General features: G+C 39.7%; 1 protein-coding gene across 1 annotated transcript in view; it reads right to left on the bottom strand.

The window, feature by feature from the left end:
* Window positions 1–4,884: 4,884 nt before the first annotated feature.
* Window positions 4,885–23,820, bottom strand: part of VCL (vinculin) — a 117,652-nt gene continuing 98,716 nt past the window's right edge. The window contains exons 13-21 of the mRNA XM_006273793.4: window positions 23,153–23,281; window positions 21,761–21,910; window positions 20,833–20,941; window positions 18,018–18,320; window positions 17,299–17,423; window positions 16,026–16,211; window positions 9,471–9,674; window positions 8,678–8,782; window positions 4,885–7,459 (exon numbers count right to left, since the gene is read on the bottom strand). Of these exons, the coding sequence (XP_006273855.1) occupies window positions 7,313–7,459; window positions 8,678–8,782; window positions 9,471–9,674; window positions 16,026–16,211; window positions 17,299–17,423; window positions 18,018–18,320; window positions 20,833–20,941; window positions 21,761–21,910; window positions 23,153–23,281 (1,458 nt within the window). The 3' untranslated portion in view covers window positions 4,885–7,312. The remainder of the gene's footprint in view (window positions 7,460–8,677; window positions 8,783–9,470; window positions 9,675–16,025; window positions 16,212–17,298; window positions 17,424–18,017; window positions 18,321–20,832; window positions 20,942–21,760; window positions 21,911–23,152; window positions 23,282–23,820) is intronic.

The raw sequence follows: 23,820 nt of genomic DNA, 5'->3' as shown, positions 1-23,820 counted from the left end.
GATGCAAGACTCTTGTATAGCATGGTCAGGGCAGCTAATTCTCACTTTTTGCCACCAGAGGTCAGTGTCAACAAGGCTGGTAGCTTATGTGTCTTAGCTTAGGAATGTTAAAATTTTCAGGGCACTGAATCTAATGTTCCCTAAAATACCCGGTGAAGTGACACATTGCGTGTGACAAAAGTTTGAGACGTATGGCTGGCTCTGTTGGCATTTCTACAACTATTATGCATACAGATCTTAATATACATGGTGATGGTGCCCTCTAAACAAAACCTGGTCTGAAAGAGCCCAAATATGAAGTTCTACATCCTAAACAACTTTTGCCTCCTTAAACACTAGCTACTGCTAGTGCTCAACTTCTATAAAAAAATATATATTGTTTTAAATGTGCACATCCTTAGGTTTCTACAACCATAAGCCACACAAATATCTAGCTTATCTAGTAAAACTATTAAATAAGAAACAGTAGGATACTGTGTATAGCATGTTGTGCAGTCCATGTGCAGTCGCTGCCAGCATGGAGCTGATGCCAAGGCTGTGAAGCCCAGTGCAGCTGTTTACAGCCTGCTTGCTGCCTGCAGCAGCTGCCCAGAGCCCAGGCTGGCTACAAACAGCTGCACCAGGCTCCAGAGCCCAGTCATCAGCTCTGTGCCAGCAGTGGGGGAGAGGCTGGGGTTGCGCTGCTTCAGGCCCTCCCCACCGTTCGCTCTGAGGTGCATATGCACCCGCTGGTGTGGAGCTAATGCTGAAGCCCGGAGCAGATATTTGCAGCCTCCTGGCTCCAACCAGCCCAGGCTCTGGGTAGCTGCTGCCAACCACGGAGCCTGGTCTGCTTGCAGCAGGACTTGCAGCTACCCAGCCACCTGCGGGGAGCAGCCCAGGCTTCACAGCTGGCAGCAGCTGCCTAGAGCCCAGGCTGGCAGTGGTGGGCCAAGCAAAATGGCCTTGCGTGCTATGCTCAGCACACGCGCCGGGGGTTGTTGACCTCTGCAATATAGAATACAACAAGGCTACAGCACTTACTGTGGCAGGCACGGTAGCTTACACCTGGATCCATTTGTTGTTTTTTTTTAAGTGATTGTAATAAATGAAGACACTAACCAGTTGCCTCTTCCCAGAGGGTGAGTTCCAATTAAGATCTTTTCAATAGACCATCAACTTCAACTAGAGAAAAAAGGGGCAAGTCTATACATACAATTAATGCAACTAAATAAACTCTGGTGCAATTTGAGCTGCAGCAAAGTAATTCCAACTTCACTGTCTACACATGTGTTTAAGCCACCATTACCAGTACCTGTGTCTGACAGGACTATCTAGCAGTGCTGTAAATTAATCTACACCAGCCCAACTGCTGTGCACATGTAGATAGTGACACTTTACTGCACAGTAAATTAGTCTACTGCACAGTAAAGTGCATGTGGAGATATGCCCACAGGCAGCTAGTCTTCAATGAAGGCACATGCTCTTTCCCTGGACCATCTTGGCAATAACTTCATCTCTCTATGCTCCTCCTTTCAGCTACTCTGATCAAAATATGCTGAACTTGGGCTCTAAGAACCATGAACTGCTTGCAGTGCGTGCTTGCCTGTGATGCATTCATTTTGCATATGCATTACTTTCTCAGCAGCCTTCATTCTGGTTAATCTGGTTGCTGATCTTTTTCTTTCATCCTTTGTACCTTACCACTGCCCAAGCAAAGCACAAAACCTTGAGCTTAATGAAATTAGAAACCACCATTGTTTTTAACAGTTTAAAATGTAATTGGGGGATGGCAAGAGTAGATTAAAATAATCCCTTTATACTGGTAACCCTACTTCTGTCTAGAACTTCCTGAGTAGGAAATCTTGAAACAGGCCTTTTCCGTGCACCACCTTTGATTTTTTGAGTGAGGCCCTTTTGCTAGTCTCTATCCATCCATGCTTAGTGCATTTGTCTCCTGTTTTGATAGCTGACAGTGAATCATGGGAATGCTGACAAATTAGTAGTGTGCAGGTAAAGACATTACACTGAGCCAACCAGCAAAACTTTTATGTTCTTATGCAGCTCTGAATATTTCTGCTTTTTAAGAGTAGATGACAGCATTTTACTCATCATGCTCACTTTCTGAGCTCCAGCAGCTACTTCAGAAGCTTTTCCTAATTGCTGTTACCTACTCCAGCAGAAGATTGGAATCTGATCCAGAAGTATCTCTCACTTTCTGCCAGAGGAGCAGGCTGGAGAGAATTGGTGTCCTTTTTTCCAAGTCCGCCTTGCAGCTTGTTTACCTTTGCATTCCAACTGGTCACCTCCACTTACTACGTAATGTGCGACAGCATGGAGCTATACCAGGTTTGTGAAGATCACCTCAAGACATTAGCAACCTACTTAGTGTCAAAAGATCTCCAATTCTACTTGTATTGGGCTTAGTGGTCTCTACCCCAATATTGTACTGACTATACAAGTGTGTGTGTGGGCTTAGAACCTGCTTGCTCCTAAGAGGAAAGTGGGACCATGAGCACTACCAACTTATTTCCTGGGAGGGACTTGCCCAAGGATAATGAACAGTTTTAGGCACCAGATCACCTAGGGCATAAACAAGCATATGACAACTGCATCCCCCTCAAATGCCAGACTGTAGCAAAGATGTTGCAACTTTAACCCTGTTTCATTCAGGATTAGAGTTAGTGATTTATCACTTATATTTTTAACAGGATCATGCAGATGTAATAGGTATATTGCGCCTGAGCAGCAATTCCCCATCCTCTTTAAGTTATGTCATCTTCACTCATAGCCTTGATCTCTTCTCTAAGTCTCTGCTGTGACACTGCTTTCACCCTTTGTGCTGCAGAGTAGCCTTCAGCAGTTTAGAACTAAGACTGTCTGTCTGCTACTTGAGGAAATCTTCACTGTATTTCTCCTCTAGCCTAACACAGGAGTAACAAGCCACCACCATGGCCTAATTCCACCAGTGCTGTAGAAGTTCTTTTGTCAGTTTGGATGGTCAGGTGAGACCATGAAGAATCACAGAAATTAAAGGCTGGAAAGGGACCTTGAAAGATCATCAAACCCAACCTCCCTACTCTGGGCAGGAATACCGCTGGGATCAAATGATCCCAGAAAGGTGTTTGTCCAGTCTCCTCTGGAAGACTTCCAAGGTTGGAGAGTGCACCAGCTCCTTGGGAAGTCTATTCCAGATTTTGGTCACCCTTACCATAGAGAAGTTCTTTCTTGCATCCAACCTGAAACTATCCTCTAACAGTTTATGACTGTTGCTCCTTGTCCTCCCCTGGGGCACCCTAGTGAAGTTTTTTTTCCCCCAGCTTCTGATATTCACCTCTTACATACTAATAGACAGCCACCAAGTCCCCCCTTACTCTTCTCTTCCCCAGGCTGAACACTTCCAGATCCCTTAGTCTTTTGTTATAAGGTTTGTCCTCCAGGCCCTTAATCATTCTTGTGGCCCTTTCAAGATTCTCCACCTCTTTTTGTGAAGTTTGGCACCCAAAACTGGACACAGTACACCAGCTGGGATCTCACCAGCACCGAGTAGAGAGGAAGTATCACTTCCTTAGCCCTGTTCACAGTGTACACACTAATACATCCCAGTATGCTATCAGCTCTGTTAACTACAGCACTGCACTGGCAGCTCATGTTCATCCTGTGATCAACCATAACCCCGAGGTCCCTTTCAGCCATTGTGCTGACCAAGATACATCTCCTAACCTATATTCATGTTGCTGGTTACTTCTCCCCAGATGAAGCACTCTGCATTTATCCTTATTGAACTACATCCAGTTCTACTCCACCCATCTTTCCAGTTTGTCCAGGTCACCTTGGATCTGTATCCTATCCCCTAGTGTGACTGCTTTTCCCTGTAACTTACTACTGTCCACAAACTTAGCCAGCGTGTTTTCCACATTCTCATCTAAATCACTAATAAAGATGTTGAACAGTATGGGCCCAATACCACTGGCCACCTCCCACCAAGATGATACCGACCTGTCTGGATTCAACCCCTTAGCCAGTTTCCAACCCACCTGACCATGAATGCTGCTAGCCCACTATCCCCCAATCTGCCTCATTTCCGGTTAGCTCCTTTCCCCATGCTATGGAGTGCTGTAACCCACACACGCTATAAACAAGCTTCATGCTCAGTGGCAAAGGATACATCCTGTCTGGCTTTGGACCATGAACAGGGATGATCAAGAAGATAAGCAGGAGCTCTGTTGTTCAGAAGCAGCCATTAGCTGGATAGAAGTTACCTTCATGACAATAATCTTTGCCTCAAGCAGAACCCTAGGTCTGTGGGAGGAGGGTAACAGCTCCAAGACTACTTCTTCTATGCATTAACCAAGATGACCCTCTCTATCTTATGTGGAAGAATCAAGAAAATCCCACCTCAAATTTCTATTCCTTTGTGCTGGCTGGTGTAGAATAGTGGAGTGCTGAGCCTCTAAAGAACTTAATTTGCTAGCTGACTAATGGGTACTAAATGACTTTTCCAAAACTGGACAATCCAGTGCAAACCTAGCAAGGATCCAAGTGCTCTCACTCTGTCTGAGACTTTGTCTAAAGGTACTGATTTGGGAGCTTTTAAATGAAGAGGAGCATATTCCACTGGACTGCTATGACTATGGTTGTTGGTACAAAACATCTCTTAACCATATCTTGTTTCCATGGTGACACTTAATTTGGAATGTTAAACCATAACTGTGAAGGAGCCTATCATTTCTACAAGAGCATGTGTTGCTGTTTATAGTCAGGATGTTTAGAAAATATGTGTGCGCTTTCCTAGGCACATTTGGGTGTATAATTAGACAACTCAGCATCCTTTTGCTACACTGATCTGCTCTTTCAGCAGAAAAAGTTTTTACCAAGCAAATCCCTGTGAATATTCACAACATATTTGTACAAATGCAGTTTTATTTTGTTTTAACAGAACAAAAGAACAAAAGTTGAAAATATTAGAATATACAACACATTTTGGTTTATAAACAAAGTTCTCTAGTGGTAAAACATTTCTAACCAACATTCAAGGTCATTTTCAAATTTTTGCTTCATTGTAGGTCTGAGGACCAATAGTGTTCAAGAAAGCACAGATTGCATAAGGTGTACAGTACCTCAGCTCCTGCAAAATAGTTCCTCTAAGAACATAGATAGCAAACATTCTGAAGAAATATCAAAGGCAAACATCAATCAACTCTTCCCCACACATTCCTTAAAACAAAGAGTGATCTTTGGCATAAACCATTATGTATTTAAAGGCATTAGTAATATTGCATTAATATCAATCAAGCAACTAAACAGTGGTGCTAAAACTCTCACAGAGATGCCTGAATTATAGGGGATTTAAAACAAAATACAGGAAGACTAGTCAGAAGACCCTCAAAGGTGTCTCTTCCCTGTTCAGTGTTGTTTACTATTAAATACAAATGACTACATTACAATAGGGTTAAAAGTCTGATATAAACCAAAGCAAGATACTGGGGTTAAGGCTCTGACTCACTCCACCCTTCTGTTGAAGGTAGTTACTGGAGAAATCCAAGAAAGGATCCTAAGTACTGTGTGTTCTGTAATACCCAGACAAAAGGAGTGAAATAAGGATGAACAAGTGCTTTCTCTTGCTAAGGTCATTGAGGCAGCTTATTATAATGTAGCTCAAATATCTGAATTTCCCTTTTAGAAAAATAGTACAAAGGAGAGAGAAAAATTGGTAAGGGTACAGTAAATGTAGCAGACAGATGTAAAAGGTGTCTGTTCCTATACCACTTCCTCTCCTTTGGGCTGTTGACTGTATCTAAATCAATGTTCATCAGCAAGGGCACTTGCTTAAAGGTGGATTGAGCATGAGGCATTTGTCCTCCTTTTCCAAATGGAAACTAAGGTGCCATTATGCTGTCAATGCTGGTATGCATAATAAACTTGCAAGTATTCTTTGCAAATACATAATGGCCCTTTCTGACTAACAAATGTTAGTAACTTGTTTTTCCTTTCTTAAATGCCAAAAGAATACAATTATAGAGCAGCTATCATGATCGTGTTAAAAAAGAAGTCACGTAACATTATGGTAGCATAAAAATAGCTATTTCTTAATATAAGGGTATAAAGACAATTTAACATTTGATTCTATTAGTTAGTAGCAGGACTGGGGATATAGGATTGCAGTCTATAAAATAAGTTGTATGGCCCAGTTTTGAAAAAAAAAAACTTCTCAAGAGATTTATATGCCAACAGACTGCACGAGACTTGCCCTCCCTTTGCTTAGCCTGAAAAATGCCAGTATGGTGCTAGTCCATCATGGAGTTCAGGGCAGGGAGCAAAGCGTTATGGAAACTGAGCATCATCTTTCCACCTGCCCTCTCTGCCTTGGATGACTAGAATACTTGGATTTCAATGGGGAGGACCTAGCATACATTTATTTTCTATTCAAGCACTTTGCCCATACAAAGCTGCTTTGAATACAACTGACTGACAGATTCATCTAGCCCAGTAGACTCCACATTTTCAGCTCAATACTCTACCATAGGGGATGGCAAGGAGAAGAGCTCTTTAATTTTTAAGGCCTCTGAAACCAGAAAAGGTTAAGCTATCACCCAAGTGCTACAAACCTCCATTGCCAATCAGTTTAGTATAACAGTTCATATTCCAGCTTGCCTGCTAGTGGCAATGGGAAGTATATGAATACAGCCGGCCTAGGGAATTGTAGCTAGGCAAAAAAGTAGCAGCATAAGAGATTGTTTTAGCAATGAGATTCCTTCCCCACACCAGCAAAAAAAGGGATCATTCATGTGAAAACTAACTTGATTACACACCTCTTAACACTTTTGCATTATGCAAGAACAGCCAGCTAAAAACTTACTGCAAAGCTAATTTGTTTATGTCATTGCTAATTTTTCCACATTCCCTCTCCCCAAAACAGCTAAGTAACACTGTTAGTGTTCCGGACTTCCAATTCAAGTGAAAGTGAGGTCCATGTTTCATACCACCCCATGGAAACTACTGCAATACACAGTGCATAAATGAAGTGTGTTTCTGGGATTATAGAAGCCATGAAGAGATATCTTCAAAAGCAAGTAAAATAAAAAGCTATCACCATTTTGGAAGCAATTGTGAGATGTTGGATACCAAATGCTTTTCAAAGACTTAAAATGCATATTCCTTTTTTTTCCCCTCAAAACGGGACACTGGCACGAGCTAATTTTAAGCTCATGTTTACAGCACTGTTTGCTGGTAAAAAAATTCTCTGCTGCTTCAAAAAAAAAAAAAAAAAGAAAAAAAGAAAAAAAAAAGAAAGGCATTTATGTTACAGGATACAATACTGTGTGATGGCTGTTTACTGATACCAGGGAGTCTTTCTAACCCAGCGAAGGGTGAATCCAGCATCTGTTCTAATCTTAATAGATGCTGCTTCTGCTTCTCTCACGGTCTCCTTTACAGATTGCATAAGGTTCTGGGCATTATGAACCAACATTTCAGTAGCCTGTAGAGAAAGGGAAGGAGTTAATTCTTTCAGTTCCTTAAAGAGTAGATGGTAGAGCAGTATTAACATTCAGGCAAGCAACTCCTTATTCAGTAGCATGAAATTACACTCAGGCTAGGAACTCTCAGTAGGAACACTCTGCTAGGTCATTCTGGCCTATGAAAGTTTCACGATACCATGTCAAATGTAAAACATCTGTTCCCAGCTTTGCAAGTCCAATCACTCTAAGCATCAAATAAGTCTCTGGCACTTTCCAATTCTTCACAGTCTGCTACTGAAAAATCTAAGAAAAGCTCATGAATGAGAAAAAGCTGATTGATTTGTAGCTCCTGAGAATGGTTTTAGAAAGCCTGCAACTATTCTATAACCGAAATAACAGTTCACAGGATGAAGGTGCTGATTATTAAAAGGGGCGCTCTAACAGTATTTCCAGTGATTGGCCAATTAGTTTTTTAAAACTGGTACTACTTAGCCACCAGGGGGCACCAGTGAATAATCTCTCAGACTGGTGGTTCTAAACTTGTTTAGATTCAAGGCAACCCTCAGCTCCTAGCTTTCAATCTTGACAACAGAAAAATAAGAGCACATTTCTTCTGTTGCAGAGAACTCAAGATGACCACAACAGGTCGGAATGGGTTTGACGCAACGGATTCCTATACAAAATCTCTGGGTTTATCTTGTAAGTCAAGGGTCTCCAATTGGGTGGTCCACTCAGCCACTTCTGCTCCGATTAAAGCAGCTGGGATCTCTGGGGCAGCCAGAACAGTGGGAGGCACTGGTGAGCTTGCCATTTGTGTGGTAACAACATCAGGGGGCTGGGGTGGGACACTGTCCATGCAGTGGGGGGAAAATTGCCACATCATGGTGGTAGAAGGAGGAAGAGGTAATTGCCAGCATGGAAGTAGGCAGAGGGCTCATGCTTACTGCACAGCATAAGCATGCATCCTGGGGCCCATGTGCAACATGCAGCCCCTGGCCACACTGCCATTGGAAAGCCTTGTTGCAAATCATATGAAGGTTTCTGCACACCTAACAGTGATATACTGCACAACCTACCGCACCCTTAAAAGGATCTCATGACACCCCAAGGTTGAGAATCACCGTCAGCATCTCTGCTTACTAATATATCTGATTATCTAACAAAACTGATTATATACAGAACACACCCCAGTCCCCTTCACAGGAGTCTACATTACAATCAATTTTCACTGCTGTTACCTGTTCTGACTCTTCATCACTGATGTTAGTTCTGCCCAGCATGGTAGCTTTGACAGTAGAGAGGATTTTGAGTTGTGTGCTGATGGTTGGGATTCGCTCACAGACCTAAGGGGTAGGGAATACAATGCATCACCTCAGTTTAACTTTAACCATTGGATATCCCAACGTTGCTGACTACCTCCACCCCTCCAACCTGCTGGTTTTCTACCAATGGACAGAAGTAGACATGCAACCTCTGAGGCTACAGGCCTAATGCCACTAAGGACTTAACTTCTAATGATTGTTTGGCTCATGACAAGCCTGGGCAATTGTTCAAACAATGGGAACACTGAGTGATGTTTCTCATTTGCTCCAAACAGTCCCTCTAGGGTTTGTTCCATCAAGAATAGAGGGTGTGTTTTTTTACTCTAATAGCTTTAGCTGTAGCCTACTGTTAGATTATGAAAAAGCCCTAGGCATGTTTTATAGTATTGCTCATCTACTGTGACATAACTAGGACACGTACATGGACATTAAAAACAGTATAGACATGCCTCTGTAGTATGGAATTTTCCTAGTCTCTCTTGCACACTGACACCCTTCTCCTCTTTGTAAATAAAGCCAGAACTTGCAAAAAAGGGCTCACTGCACTGGAGTTGAGGAAAGTGAAACTTTCCAAGCTTTAGCCTTAAAACTGACCCAAGCTGGGAGTGGGAGTTAAGGAAACAGAGCAAACTTTGAACCTGTGGGATGAAAAGAGCAGGATGGAAGAAGGCAAGAGCTTCATGCATATTTCAAGGTTAGATTTGATTACCTGCAAGAGGTTGGTTCTAATACGTTTGTCAGTGCACTGCTTTGCCACCTCCTTGGCCAACCGAGTTACTTCATCTGATGCTTTTGCAATATCTTTCGCACATTGAATAAGGGCACGCTTGGTCCCACTGCCACCTCTCACAAGGCGGGACATCTCTGCCATTAGCAGAGCCATTCTTTTGGCAGCAGCAATGATGTCATTACCCTGCAGAGAACAAACATAATGGTGTTATACAATTGCAGTGTTAATCCAAAAATTGCAGAAAAGTAAACCACACCTGAACTGTCCTCTACATTTACTTCTCTCAAGTGAAGGAAGAACAATTAATGTTTACTCAAAAGAAGAAGAAGAAAAGGAAAGGCTTCAGGAAAAGCACTGAAGATGCATTCAAATTATTTGTGGAATACTTTCTTTGACACTTAGTGAAACAACTTAACAATGGGAAAAGGAACAGTGACTTGTTAGTTTGTTCACTGAGTAGAAGTGACTATTCTGCTGTCAAGATTTTAAGATGAAGTGTGTTAAGTGTTAAACATTCCTAATTTCCTCTATAAAAGCAGCATTATTAAAAATAGTGCCAAGAAAAGAACATATGTTAAGCTAACCAGCACCAATTAACTGAAGCTTAATAATAAACACTGAACACTTTAATATAAAGATGTTAAATGATATCAGAAACTGAGTCACGAATGTATCAACTGCACTGCCACTTTATAGTATCTATAGAAGACAGCGGGAAAAGGATTTACAATGTATGCAAGATTTGTCACTTAAGTTCACATTCTAAAGTAGAAGCAATCTTTAAATAATTTTTCTTTTAAATTGCTCTTTGCCAGTTTCATCATAAAAAGCAAAATGTATCTGAATTCTCAGCCAAAAAAGGTCCAATAGATTAGCTTTTAATGCTTAAAGAATTTTCCTAAAGACATTCTCTTAAAAGTGAGCATTTTTTTTTTTTTTTTAAAAGAGGAAGGGTTTCTTGTTTGCTTTTTAAGTTAGGAACTTATAGTGAAATACTTTTGAAAATTACTTGTAATGGGTAAAAGTAACATGTAAAGCATAATGCATTTCATCATCTATTCCAAAGATGAAGCCTGGAGTAAGAATTCAGACCAAGTCAATCAGTTGTTAGTATAGTCAGATTCATGTATCTATAAAATGTTAGAGATATGTGAAATATTAAGTGCTATGAATTATTCGTGTGTGGTTAAGTGAATGAAGTATTAGCAGTGAGCTGAGGAATAAGAATGCAATTCTCTACATACAATTCTTTCTTCAGCACAAAGGGGGTCATCCTGAGATCGAGAAAGTCTGTAGCAAAAAGTACACACTGGGCATGTCGACATGTTCATTAATACATCGTAATTATGGCACATTATTTAGTACCTGTAATGACAGATACTAACAATGCACCACGATCTATGCTACTGTGCATTACTGCAAACTAATGGTCTTTTTGTGATGTTAAAGTGCAGTAGACTAAGTCTGCACATTAGCACAGGTTTTGCCCACTGAGCTAACTCGCAGTAGAATTATTCTACTGTGCTTAAAGCGTCCTGTGTAGAAATGCCCACTGAAAATCTGACTGAGCCAATATCTTTCCTCCTCCTCGTGGGTGTACCTCCAGAGTTTGGTGCTATTAAATTTAAAGATATCCAAAACATGACACTGAAGGTTACAAAGATGTTGGGCAATATAAAAAGATGTGTTACTTGTTACTATGAACAGTTTCCTAATCCAATGGCCGGCCCAGTTCTAACAAAACTGAGAGAGAATTGACCTAATACACTTTTTTCAATTCACTTATGCAGAAGAATAAAGCAGCTGGAAACATTTAATAATTACACTTATGAAGCCCCCTAACAAGTTACCCAGCACCAGGATCTGAAAAGGACAAGAGTGGGAATATTTTGTTTTAAAGCTCTTTCCATGGAAAAGAAAAGAAAAAGATCACATATACATACCTAGCCTCAGTTACTGGACCCCAACAAGCTTATATCTTGCAGCATGCCAGTTCCAAAAAGAAAAGTGACCAGCCCTGCAAACACTTATTTGTGTTTTAATGCAATGACAGAGTGTGTGTCAATGTCTGAACCGCAGCTTAGACTTCCACTGGGACCATATAAACATAGTCTGAATTCAGCAACTAATGCATTCAGTGCAGCTTCTTTAAAGAGTTCTCTCATCAAGGCCAGCATTTGCATTACAGCCAAGTGCACGTCAGCGGGCAGTCCTTGATAATGCTGCCATACAAAGCCATTCCTTGTCCGTACATATTTTAGTTGAAGCCACTGATAGAGGCAAAGCAAAATAGAACATGTTAAATGACTTCTTGAATGATGTATATTCAGTTATAATCTGAAGTCATTGAGAAACCAAATCATGGCTTCACAGGTGGTCAGAAAAAAAAAAATGTAAAAGGTTTTTTACACTGCCAGTCACAGAAAGATAGGCAGAGGCAGAGGGAAAGGAAGCCTTTTTGTATTAAGTGACCCAAATCAAGCTTTAATCTAGCGTTGACAAACAGACCTAACAAACTTGTGAAGCCACTCTCAATCCTTAAAATGAAGTGCAGACAAACTTATTCACTCAGACTCATGGGACCCAGCAAGGAGCAAGAGTGATGCAAATGTGTCAACGTTCCACATGGCTTGGATGCACACAGACCAGTTGCCCGTGGGAAACTGAGTACCTTACTAGACCACTTGGTTGCTTCCCGATGTAGAGACTGAGCAGCGGCCAGAATGGGCTGGTTAACGGGCTGATTGCTTGGTATTAACAGCAGCTCAGGCTCGTAATCATCTTCAATGTCAGAGGGGAGGGTGAATTCAGCATCATCTGCATCATCCTCCTCATCTATATCTACACCAACCTCAGTGGCTTCATTAACCTCAGTCACATCAGGCTTTGCAGGTGGTAGGGAGGGTGGAGAAACACGGACAGTTAGTATGAGAAGCAGAATTTGGTAAAAGAGCATGAACTGAGCTGGTTTAGTAACCAAACATCCTCTTAGGAAATGACAGGATGACTGAAAGTGAGGAGGAGGAATGGCATTAATCCAAGGATCAGCAGAAAGGGAAAAAACGTTTTACCTGTGAATCAACATTACTAAAAAAGTAAGAAGAGAAAAGTTACAATGGTTTGAAAGGTGTGAGCACACACTCTTATGCATTTACTAGGTTTACACAAAGAAACTGAAATTTCAGAACACCTTCCAGATATGCTACCATTTTCATAAATGGGTTTAAAAAACAACCTATGACACAAAAAGAAGCATGCACTGGAAACAAGGAGCTGGGACTGATGGAGATGGAAGGCTTTGTTGCTCAGGTGGGTACTGGTTCACATAAGGATGACCAAGAGATAAGAATAGGGTCAGGTAATACCAATGCTAGAAGCTGTTTTGTTAATTAAGAGCAAATAAATTGCAAGAATGAAAATGGAAGTGTCTCAGGATTTGCAGAAAACCAACAAAAAGGGTTATGACAAGGTGAGACTTGTGGTAAATTAAGTTAGGAGGGTTGTAATTATTAGCAGACCAACAAAATTATTAATAAAACAACACAGTTGATAAAATCTTTTTAAAAATCAGAAAAAAGGACCATATTGTTTTGCCACAATGTTACATTCATTGCTTCTTTTTTCTTTAAATAAGGATTCAAGCCAAATGAAGTCTAGATTACATGATACAGGGATGAAATAATATCAGCACAGCATAGTATTGTTTGCTTGAAAAGTAAGCATAGCCAAAATGTCCAATACCATTTTATTATACAAACTTACTAATTACATTTCTTAGGCTGTAGGCAAAGACTGGAACAAATCAAATAGGTCTCATCAAGGAGGTATGTATTTTTTGCTGTACCTTAGAACCATCACTTTTAGGGAAAAAATTCACCAGAAAAAAATAAAAAAAAAAAAAAACTTTGAAAGGGACAAACTACATCTTGTACATGGCTAATTCAAAGTAAGAAAATAAACAAACAGAAGTCTTAATCTGATGAAGGATATCTTTCATGTGTATCACACAATACAAACCCTTCTGAAATTGGGCTTCCTAGTTCTTTCTGCTGAAGCCTAATTGAGTTAAAAACCCTAATGCCCCATTAGGAAGTGGTTACAAGTGCAGTGTTGACCTAATGGGGACAAATGGACATTCTAAAAAAAGTGAAAAGTTGCCTAACTTCAGACTCTTACAAAGATGAGTATCAAAACTCCAGGTAAAAAAAAAAAAATAGCTCAGACACCCCTCCATATACAGATATAAGCATGTAAACTAAGACACTTCAAAAAATAAGGTGAAAGATTGGCTTGTTACACCAAGGGCTTGCCACCCTTTGGCAAATTTAACAGATTTGGGGGTAATTGGATCTTTTTTCAGAATCTCTCAAGTTGCATACTTGATCCTCAGTGGCTGCCTTGCTTGACCCCTGTGGGAAGGTGACCCCTGTGGCTGCAAAGCCCTTGTTTTTTAATAGCTTCCTTGAAAGCACTACTGAACCCAGAGCAAGAAAAAAATCCAAAAATAGTAGCTTGGACATGTCCTGGGGTCGATAGAGCATTGCCATTTCCTGCAGCTGTACTCACAGCTGGGAGAAATGTACATTTTTTAACAATTCCCCAAGGGAATCCTTCCTTTTTTTCCTTTTTGTTTTGGTTTGAGTGACTTTTTGAAGTTATCTAAACACTGTTGTATACCAACAACACCAAGTTTGACTCATGTTAATTACAGGACAAGTTGTAAGTTTAGTGAATTTTGAAGCTCTGGTGTTGTGCTCTGGAAGGTAAACATTTTAATAGGTGTTTTACTTGATGTCTAAGTTACATATGCCAGGCAAACTTTTTCAGTACATACCACGTTTTATCAGTTTTAGAATCCAGAGCAACTAAGCACTTTGTTTTTTGTTTTTAAAGAAAGAGGATGTTGCAAACCACCAACCTTCAAAACTACCATTCATAATGATTGCCAAGTTAAAAGAGGATGGCTTTTCAGATAAAACGTGCGCAGACTTTATTCACTGAAGCAAGCAGAAACTCGATCAGTCCTCTCACTCAAAGAGCTGTCCTACTTTAAAAAGTGTTTCCAAAATAGGTCTGGAAGGTTCAATGTTTGTTACAAGTGTATTTCTTCATTTTGCTGGCAAAGTAGGTTTTGCTAAATCAGTGCTGAAAACTTGTTAGGGCCAGGCCTGCCAGTTACATCTGTGGCCTACTGAAGAATAAGTAGTGGAAGTTTAATTTCCCCCCCGCCCCAAATATAGCAGACAAAGTGCCTCAGCAAACAGTGCCTTCCCCAGAAAAGTTTAACTGCTACAAAATACCCCAAAGTGGTTTTGTGCTGATCCATATCCTGGAGACAGATGGTTTATGCCAAGAGTTAAACCGATGAGATACCTGCAAGTCATCCCAACTAAAGGGCTGGTTGATTTCTATAATTTGCACACAAACTACCTGAAACTGATTCAATATAGTCCCCATTTTCCCCAGCACAGAAAGACTAAAATGTTGATAGTTCTATGTTAACCAGGACTGAAGAACCACAAATACAAGAGCAAGCCTGAATGCAAGTGTAGGTTTACATACAGTGTGGTGCATCACAGCAGCCCTAGACATATAGGAATGACCTTGAGGCAGCTGTTCTACTGCATGTTTCAGAGATGAAGAGATTCTCATTGCTCCTGTTGATATGATTTAACAGTAAAACCAGTGGAAGAGGCTAATTAGGAATCAAAATCCCAATTTAGTTCAGAGTATATGTCCCCTCACTTCTGAAGCAGCTCTCCTGCATTCTCAGTACAGCAAGCTGCAGATTCTGTAGCAGCTATGTTTTCATATAACGCACACAACTAACATTGCTATAGACCCTTTATTTAATTATATCTCCATTTATTTTCTTTAGCCCCAACACATACCCTTTCAGTGCCTTCTAGAATTTAGTAGTGAAAATGTAGTATCCTATAATAAAAGCCGTCAGTATAAAATGGAAGGTTTTTGCAACTGGGTGAGGAAAACAGAAGGAGTTTCTGGAACCTGACAAGTTATAGAAGGCACTTTTGCTTTGTGGGACAGGCACATTAACTTTGGATATTAAAATGCTCAGCAGCAAACTAGTTAATAATACTTCTGTTGAAATACACATCATTAGTCTTCAAAAATCAACACCCAACAAGAACTATAAGCACTGTGTTTCTTACCACCATTGTTTAGGGATTTGCACACATACTGCTTTGAGGCCTTGTATGGAAACTGCAACACTTCCATAAAGGCCAGAAAAATGGAAGTCTAATCTGCAGCACAGTTCTGTGGCAAATATCCATCTGTAGAGTTGTGGCATATATAGAATCTCAACCAACCTCCATGCTCGGGATGTGAAAAAACATGTCAACAGCTGGTTTTGGACATTTAGCCCAACCACTGGCCAGGAACAATTATACAGATTCTTTCAGTCCAAGATCTTTAATTAATTGGGGGTTTTAGAGAAACACCCTTCCTACATTAGTTGGTTAGAGGTAGCAAACAATAGAAACAAGTTTGCATATATGCTTCACTTCTTACCTTGCTGGACCATTTTCGGGCTTCATCATGTAGCTGCCTAGCAGCCATCATCATGGGTTGATTAATCACTTCTCCAGCCTTCTGCTCTGGGAACTCTTCATCCTTCTCTTCTGGAGGAGGTGGTCTGGGTGGGGGAACTTCACCCTCAGGAAGGGGTGGTTTCGGAGGAGCAAGTTCATCAGTTAGCTAAGCATTAAACACAGGAATATGTTCAGTACATTTGAAACTATATGGTGTCATGTCAACAGACATGTGGAGGAGAATTCATGCCTTCTCCCTGTTTTTATAAAGTTCAGCACTGCAAGGAGATTATTAATAGCATTTTATTCTATTACACACTGAATGCAGGACCACTAATTTTGTGGTGTAGCTAGTCAAATACAACTACTTCATTCAAAAGACAGAGTAGCCAAGTAAATTATTTCAGTTTGGTCAGAATCAATAACACTCTTACATTAAACATTAATACTTGTCCTGGGAATTGTGCCAGCTGCTTAGTGGTAAGATAGATGTAGGAGTAATAGCAAGGGACCCTACTCTGAAAGGTTGTTGCACAATGTATGCGACCAGAGACATGCACAGATTCAAAGGATTCTTTTTGTGGGGCAGTGAAAGAGAAATGGGCAGAAAAGCCTGCATTATTTTCCCATAGGCCACCTTCTGGAATATTATTTTACACTAGATTAGGCTTTAAGTAACTCATGTCAGAGAAGAGAAATAAGGGATTGAAAATGTGAAATAGTGGGTAAAACCAAAGACTTTTTTTTCTTAAGTGAAAACCAAGTGAGATTGTGATATTTCTATTTGAATGGTCAAAAAAGAAAGTACAATTGCTGTGAAAGAACACATGCAGTAAATTACTTGATTTCCTGTTGAAAGTTTGCTCTAATTTAACAAATTAATTAACATGTCAGCTACATCCTTTTCAAGTTCCAGTTCCAAATGCACTTAAGGGTCTTGGTAATAGCCTATAAAGCTAACACTGGAGTAGAGTTAGAGACCGCCCCTCTCTAATCTGCTTCAAGAAAAATTGTACTTTTGAGTCTGCTCCAAAGCCCAGGAAAATCCTAAGTGCTTCATTCTTAACTCAATTATATCAAGGTCTAAAAATAGTGCCACCAGAAGTTATTTTAAGTAAAAACTGAAGTCTAGCTACACAGCAGCATTACTGTACTTAATATGAGCCTGATAATTTTCAGTGTCACTACATGTAATCAACACTTTGCCAGTACAACTTGAATGCATCATTACTGATAAATTACAGGACACTTACATGAAGCTGCTCAAGGTCTGGTGGAGGAGGGGGGAAATCAGGTTCTTGAGGCTGGAAGGCTTCCCTGACTTTTGCTACAGCTCCCAGAATCCTATATCCAGAATCCAGAAAGCTCTTCTGCAAACCTGAACAGATGATCCAATTATGAATTGAGTCTGCATAACCCACCCTGCCAACTGAGTGACAGACCACAACTTCAGTATTTTCATTTTGCAAAACACCTGGCTGTTCAGGTACCTTTAAAAATATGTTGCCTAGGGGCATGTAATAATTGCCAGAAATGTATCCAGTGGATTTTAATTTTTAGCATGTTCATTCTGGCTGAGTAGGAATCTACTTTGAGTAGCTCCAGTCACAAAAAACAATACTTTGTCATCCTAAAGAAAATGCTATACATAGTCCTCAGCAGCCACTTATAAATACTCCACCATGACAAAGATCAAGAACAGCTATGAAGGAGCTTTTATCTAACAGACCAAGTATCAAATTAAGTGGCTGAACCTTGAATTCAGTGAAGGTTTTTTTCACTAAATTTAAGCAGCAGGTTCCAGTACTAAGTGGTACAAATCTTGAATCCACCACATAATCAGAAATGCAGGACCTGAAAGGATGCATGTTCTGAAATTACGATTGCTCTATCTTTCTCCTAGCCTATACTAGTACTTCAAAAGTATTGAGCAGAAAAAATACTTGAGCTCAACTCTTTTTTTAATGCTTACCCGGGTCAGAAATGTTCCCCGCTACAGCTTTAGCATCCATTACCATTGGCGATATAGTTTTGCTGAGGTCATCAGAGGCTGCCTTAACAGCTTCCCGGAATTTGGGATCCTCCGAATTTTCAACCTCCCGTTTTGCCACCAGTAAGATCCGATTGGCCCTCCGAGCAATGCTGGTGGCACCGGCTACAAGCATCTGAGGTTGGATATTAGCCATTGCAACTTTACATTTATCAAGGTCTTTCTTGATGGCTTCTTCTGATGCATCCAACAGAGACTTGGTATCAATTGCTTCATCCACCAACCCTAAGATAAAAATTAAACATGCTGATGTTTCTCTTTCATGTGTAGAAAAGCAAATGGATATTTAGGGTTCTAGAGATTGTTAATATTTGGATATAGTCTCTCCCCTGGATGGTTAAGTTCCTTTACATACAGATTCTAGATGAAGGTGACTCCAGACCATGAAGTGTGGCAGAGAACATAACATTCAGTAATGCAAAGATGGAGCATTTATCTTCTTTTTTTATAATGACAAATGAGTTTTCTAGCCACTGCCATAGGTCACCCAGAAACAAGGAAAATGAAACATCTAGAATTGCTATTGTGTGAAAGTGATTATGTGCACTTGCCACTCAGCCACCCAAATCATTCCCTGTTTATAGACAGTTTGTGTTGGACAAAATACTGCTGCATTTGTGTTTTTGCTGCTGCGTTGGTGTTTCACATCAACCAATAAGACTATCATAGTTTACTTCCTGTTTCAGTTAATTCAGTGGTCCATTTTCTATCCTTGTTTTATCACTAATCACCACCACCGTGGATTCTACTCACATGAAATGAAAAAACTTCTTGCATTTCCCAAGTTCTGGTATGAGATAGCCACAGCACTTGCCTATTTCTAAAAGTCTCAGACTCAAGAAAATCAGGCCATGCTAGTAAAAATCTGGTAGCAACTGAATATACAGCTGACAACATGGAAGAGAACTGAAATAAACTACTAAGTGTTGAGGGATTTTTGGTATTTTAAACACAACACATTTGAAATATACAAACACAGTGGAAGGAATGCAAGCATCTTAAAAAAAAAAAACATTAATCAAGATAAACATGTATCATGAAGAAGTGTGAAGGACAATTCATAACAGGCTAGCCCAAAAACTTTATTCATTCAGGAAAAATATTAGCCCTGTCACTACTTGATAGCAAGCCCTGATCTTTTATGACCTCAAGCTACACCAGTGAAAGAAAAATTCTTTGACTGAAAACTCGTTAGAAAAACTCAAGACCATGGTTTTACGACTCAACTGGACTTTAAAATGCTTTTTTTATGTTATGGCATGAACAAAAGTGACCCTCCTTGATATTTTAGATTTACCAACCTGTGACTGCCTCACTCAGGGCACTGACAGATGTGGTGGGAAAAAAATCCTCCCCAAAACAGCACTTTACCAGAAGAGGAAACACGTTAGTTTGACCAAGCTCCCCAGCGTCTGTAAAGCTCAGGCACTTCACAGCAGGGCTTTTTGGCACTTATCTAAAATTGATTAATCAACTATCAGACAAAGGCACCAAAAAGCCCAGCTAAAGCATCCAATCTATAAAGACATTGGGTGAATTGGGGGGAGGGGGAGTTATGTCTGTAAGCAGCCTCAGTGTCATGAAGAAAAGGATATTAAGATTCAGACGCAAGAATTTCATCAGTATATAATGCATTTTTCATCCTCTGGAAATGGACTCAAACACTTCAACAGTTATATCAGAACATATGGCAGAAGATGCTTGAAAGGCAAGAGACAACGGTGTAGTACCAAACTGAACTTTCACTTTGCTTACACACAGATCCAGGGATGTCCACTGTTGTTCACTATACACTATGGTTATAGTATATGATCCGCATCAGTTGATACAATACCCAGCTCATGCTATCCTGGATAACTGCTGTAGATTGCAGCTGGAGCAAAGAACTAGCTTAAAACAAAAGGCACATTGCCGCCTGTAAATTTCTTTAGGCTTATTTTAAGCTTTTGCTAGGCACTCCACATGTCAACGAATTTCTGATAACAATGGAGCGTTAGCATATGAGAAGAGGGCTGCAAGTCTCCAACTGTGCTTTCAGTTGATTTACTTGAAAACGTGTAGTGCTTCCAGGCTAAGTGCTACTGGGGTGGAAGAGAGAGGGGAAATACACACCAGAGACAACTAAATCTATCACATAAAAGGGTTTTGGTCATGCCCAGTATCAGGAGCTATCGTACTACAGGGGCTGACCAGCAATTGTGTAATGAGATGGTATCTCAGTTTCATCAGATTTATGTTGCAATGACCTCTAATTTGGACTTAGTTTTATGCTCTATTTAATAAGCTGTTGCTTCATTTCCCTCCCCTACCAAGTCTTGCTTGCCTCATCTACAGCATATCAGCAGCAACACATGCATGCACTGTTAAAAGTGGTCAATAGTTACCTACTGCTAATCAGCTAGTTACAACAGACTCACCACAAAAGGTCACGCTTACAATACCAAGTGGAAAGATACTACAATTTGGAAATATATGTAGAAAAAAAAATGAACCAACATACCTATGTAGTTCTGAACTGTAGAAAACAAGATGTATTAATTTGGCATCTATACAACAAGAAACTTTGCCGAATAGGCTTTTTTCTGTTATGTGTTATGGAGCATAGGCCTGCTCTATTTTATATATAAAAATCTAGTTTTGTAGTTATTACTTTTATGCATATTTTGTAAATCCAAGCATCAGAAAAAATATACTAGGAACTAAGCAGTAAGAAGTATAAAATATTCTGTAACTTTACCTGTCATTTTTTCCACATTATCAATCCATTGATTTTTCATGGTCTCAAAATGTTCATAAGCAGCTTGATTGCCAGGATTTCTTAGCAGAATACGAGCAGCTGATACTACCTGCCAACGTAAGACATCCTTCAATATGTAAAATTTGTTACAAAGGAACAGTTTACATCCAGTTAAAATGTACTTTGTTTTTTACTAGGTGCCCAATTACTGATTTTCAATATTGATTTGACAGTTTTAGTTTTACTGTAAAAACCTTCTGGCTGCATAAAGAACTCTGCACAGCAAAGGAGATCTGAAATGCCCCTGGATACTAGATTATCTGGAATTGCAGTTATTTATGCAGTTGCACATACACCCAAAAACAAATCCATTTTTTTTGAGAGCATGCTCATTTGCTTTTGCTGTTCTGAGTAGCAGTATCAAACATAATCTATTCATGCTGCACATATTTACACTTTCATATGACCACCCAAATTAGAAAAACCTTTTTACAGATCATTATTTCTTACCCAAACGTTTTAAAGTTCTGCAGGTAAGAATTCTTGACACTGATATTTCCTGGACCATCATGGAAACAACATCACCTTAACACTACCAAAACGTTAAAAGTTTTGCAGGTCACTTTGCTAAGAGGGTAAGCCACTGAAATATCTGGCCAAAAGTTAAAGAAAGGAGCATAATCTGTTTCTAACTGTTAGCTTGTCCTATATATTACACACACTTTCCTCCTTTTTACAGATCTATTTTAAAAGTGGATCTTAAACACCTTAAAATATGACACTCTTATTGATAATCCTGTTAGTTAGATCCCAACATAATGCCAATGCAAAAATGTTGTTTTGGTCAACAGGATCACAGAGAAATTCCTCTGGAGTCTTTCTTCATGCGAAGTAATGTTTTAGAATTTCAGGTGTTAAGCAAACAGACCTGAGGTGTAAGTTCTCTCGCTGATTTCACAGTTGCTTGAATGCCTTCCACAGTAGTTTTATTAGCAGTTCCCACAGCAGCTGCTTTTTCTGCTGTAGCTCCAAGTCTAGCAGCATGGTTTTCAAAGTTCGCTGCTCTTTCACCAAATACCTGGAGGTCAGAGGAGAAGAAAAATATTAGCAGCAATGTGCCATCTCAAAAGTATTTTCTGCTCTATTTAGGTCTAACACCATCCTGGTCCCCACAGCATCAACACAAGTAACACATTTTTATCAAACACTGGAGCCAAGATTTTCTGTTCACTAGCTTGGTGCATTAAATCAATTAACATCCTGCGGCAACAATGTTCATTTATAATCCCAAGATTAGAGCAGAGTTTTTCCTAATCAGATTATTTAAATTACTAATCTATCCTGTCCTGTTGGCAAGGTGTGTTTTAACATTTTCATGGATGCAAGATATTTGTTACATTATAGCCCAGTAGGAATTCCTGACACTATATATTAAAATATTTTTTGGTTTTGTTTTCTTTATTTTTTTAATCACTGGGTGTGGGAAAAATAATTTTGGACCCATGCACCTAAAAGAAATTAGTCTGACTTCCAAAACTAGGCTTCCAACAAGAAGTGTACAACAATGCATCCAAGGCTGTAGCTGTCATTCTTATAAAGATGAGAGATTTTTCTAAAATTGTTTTAGAATTTTTAGTTAAAAATATAGAAAATAAAAATTAAAACATTTTTCATGCAAAATTATAAGAAAATGGATAGTTATCCCAGAAACCAAAACACTACATAAGAACGCTCTCTACACGTATCCAGTCTTACAGTTGCATGCACTTATATTTTTGAATACATACTATAACATTGGTAAAAGTTATTCTCCTATAAAGCCAAATTTCTCAGGCTTTGAAAATCTTTCTGGCTTTCTGTAAAAACTAGTTAAATACAGCTTCTAAGCAGAGTGTTTTAGATACTGTATAAAGCCACATGAAGTGGGTTACGTATTGGAAAAAAAAGGTCTAATATATTGATGAGCCTTGGCACAAATTGATTATCTACTCTGGTCTGCTTACACCAAAACTTTACATGTAGAGAAATTAACACTACTGTAGGTAACCCACCCAATAAACAAACAGTTAAAAGAAAGCTGGAAGCATCAAAACATGAATATCTCTGCTATAGATATCCTGGTTTCTATTGAATGTTTACTTCCAGTAATCAATCAATTACTTCCATTAATCTAGGAGCAGTTTGCATTAGAATCCTCACAATAGCAATATTGATGAGCATGGATGACAACTAAGGACAAGATCTTCTCTCATGTAAAACTGCATAGTGAAATACCTGAGGCTGCCCACAAGAATGTATTTGTAGTCTCTACAGCACTTACCTCATCTCTATTGGGTGCATCAGGAGGTGCTGTGGCTGCCACTGCCAATAGTTTAATAGGAGTTGTAGTGTCACTGAAGACATCAGAAACTTCCTGAGTCATTGCTTCCTGCATCCTTGTTTTCAGATCCTTTAAAAAATGTTAATATTAGTAATTGCAGGAACTGCACTCTTACTAAAACAAAGAAAATAGTGCCATATAAAGTGGTTACCACTGAGACAGAAGCATGTTCAGCAAATATTTATAAACCACTGTAACATTAAACCTTGGGATATTAGGGCATTTGTACACATGCTTGCACCACAGTGTCAGGTGCTTTTAAAAGCCCCCGGCACTACAGCTTGTACATTTGTATAATCGGCGAACTGTGTGTCAGTACTGAGAAAATGGAGGTGGTGCGCTTTTGAACTAAAACACATTGAAGGTGTTTTAGTTCAAAAGCGCGCTGCCGCCATTTTCTCAGCACTGACATGCATTTTGCCGTTTACACAAACGCATGCAATGCAGTGCTGGGCGTGTCAGCTTGCGTGCAGAGCAGACTCGATTAATTGAGTCTGCTCCGACGTGCTGGATCTCCGGCACGTTGGAGCAGACAAACGTGCATATAAATGCACTTAGTGATTACAAAACAGCATCAGGAGGCTAAACAACGAATGGCTTAATTAGAG

This window comes from Alligator mississippiensis, chromosome 6 (assembly GCF_030867095.1).
Source record: "Alligator mississippiensis isolate rAllMis1 chromosome 6, rAllMis1, whole genome shotgun sequence".
Taxonomy (NCBI): domain Eukaryota; kingdom Metazoa; phylum Chordata; order Crocodylia; family Alligatoridae; genus Alligator; species Alligator mississippiensis.
Note: the sequence above shows the minus strand (reverse complement) of the source record. Positions and strands in the feature narration are given on the sequence as shown.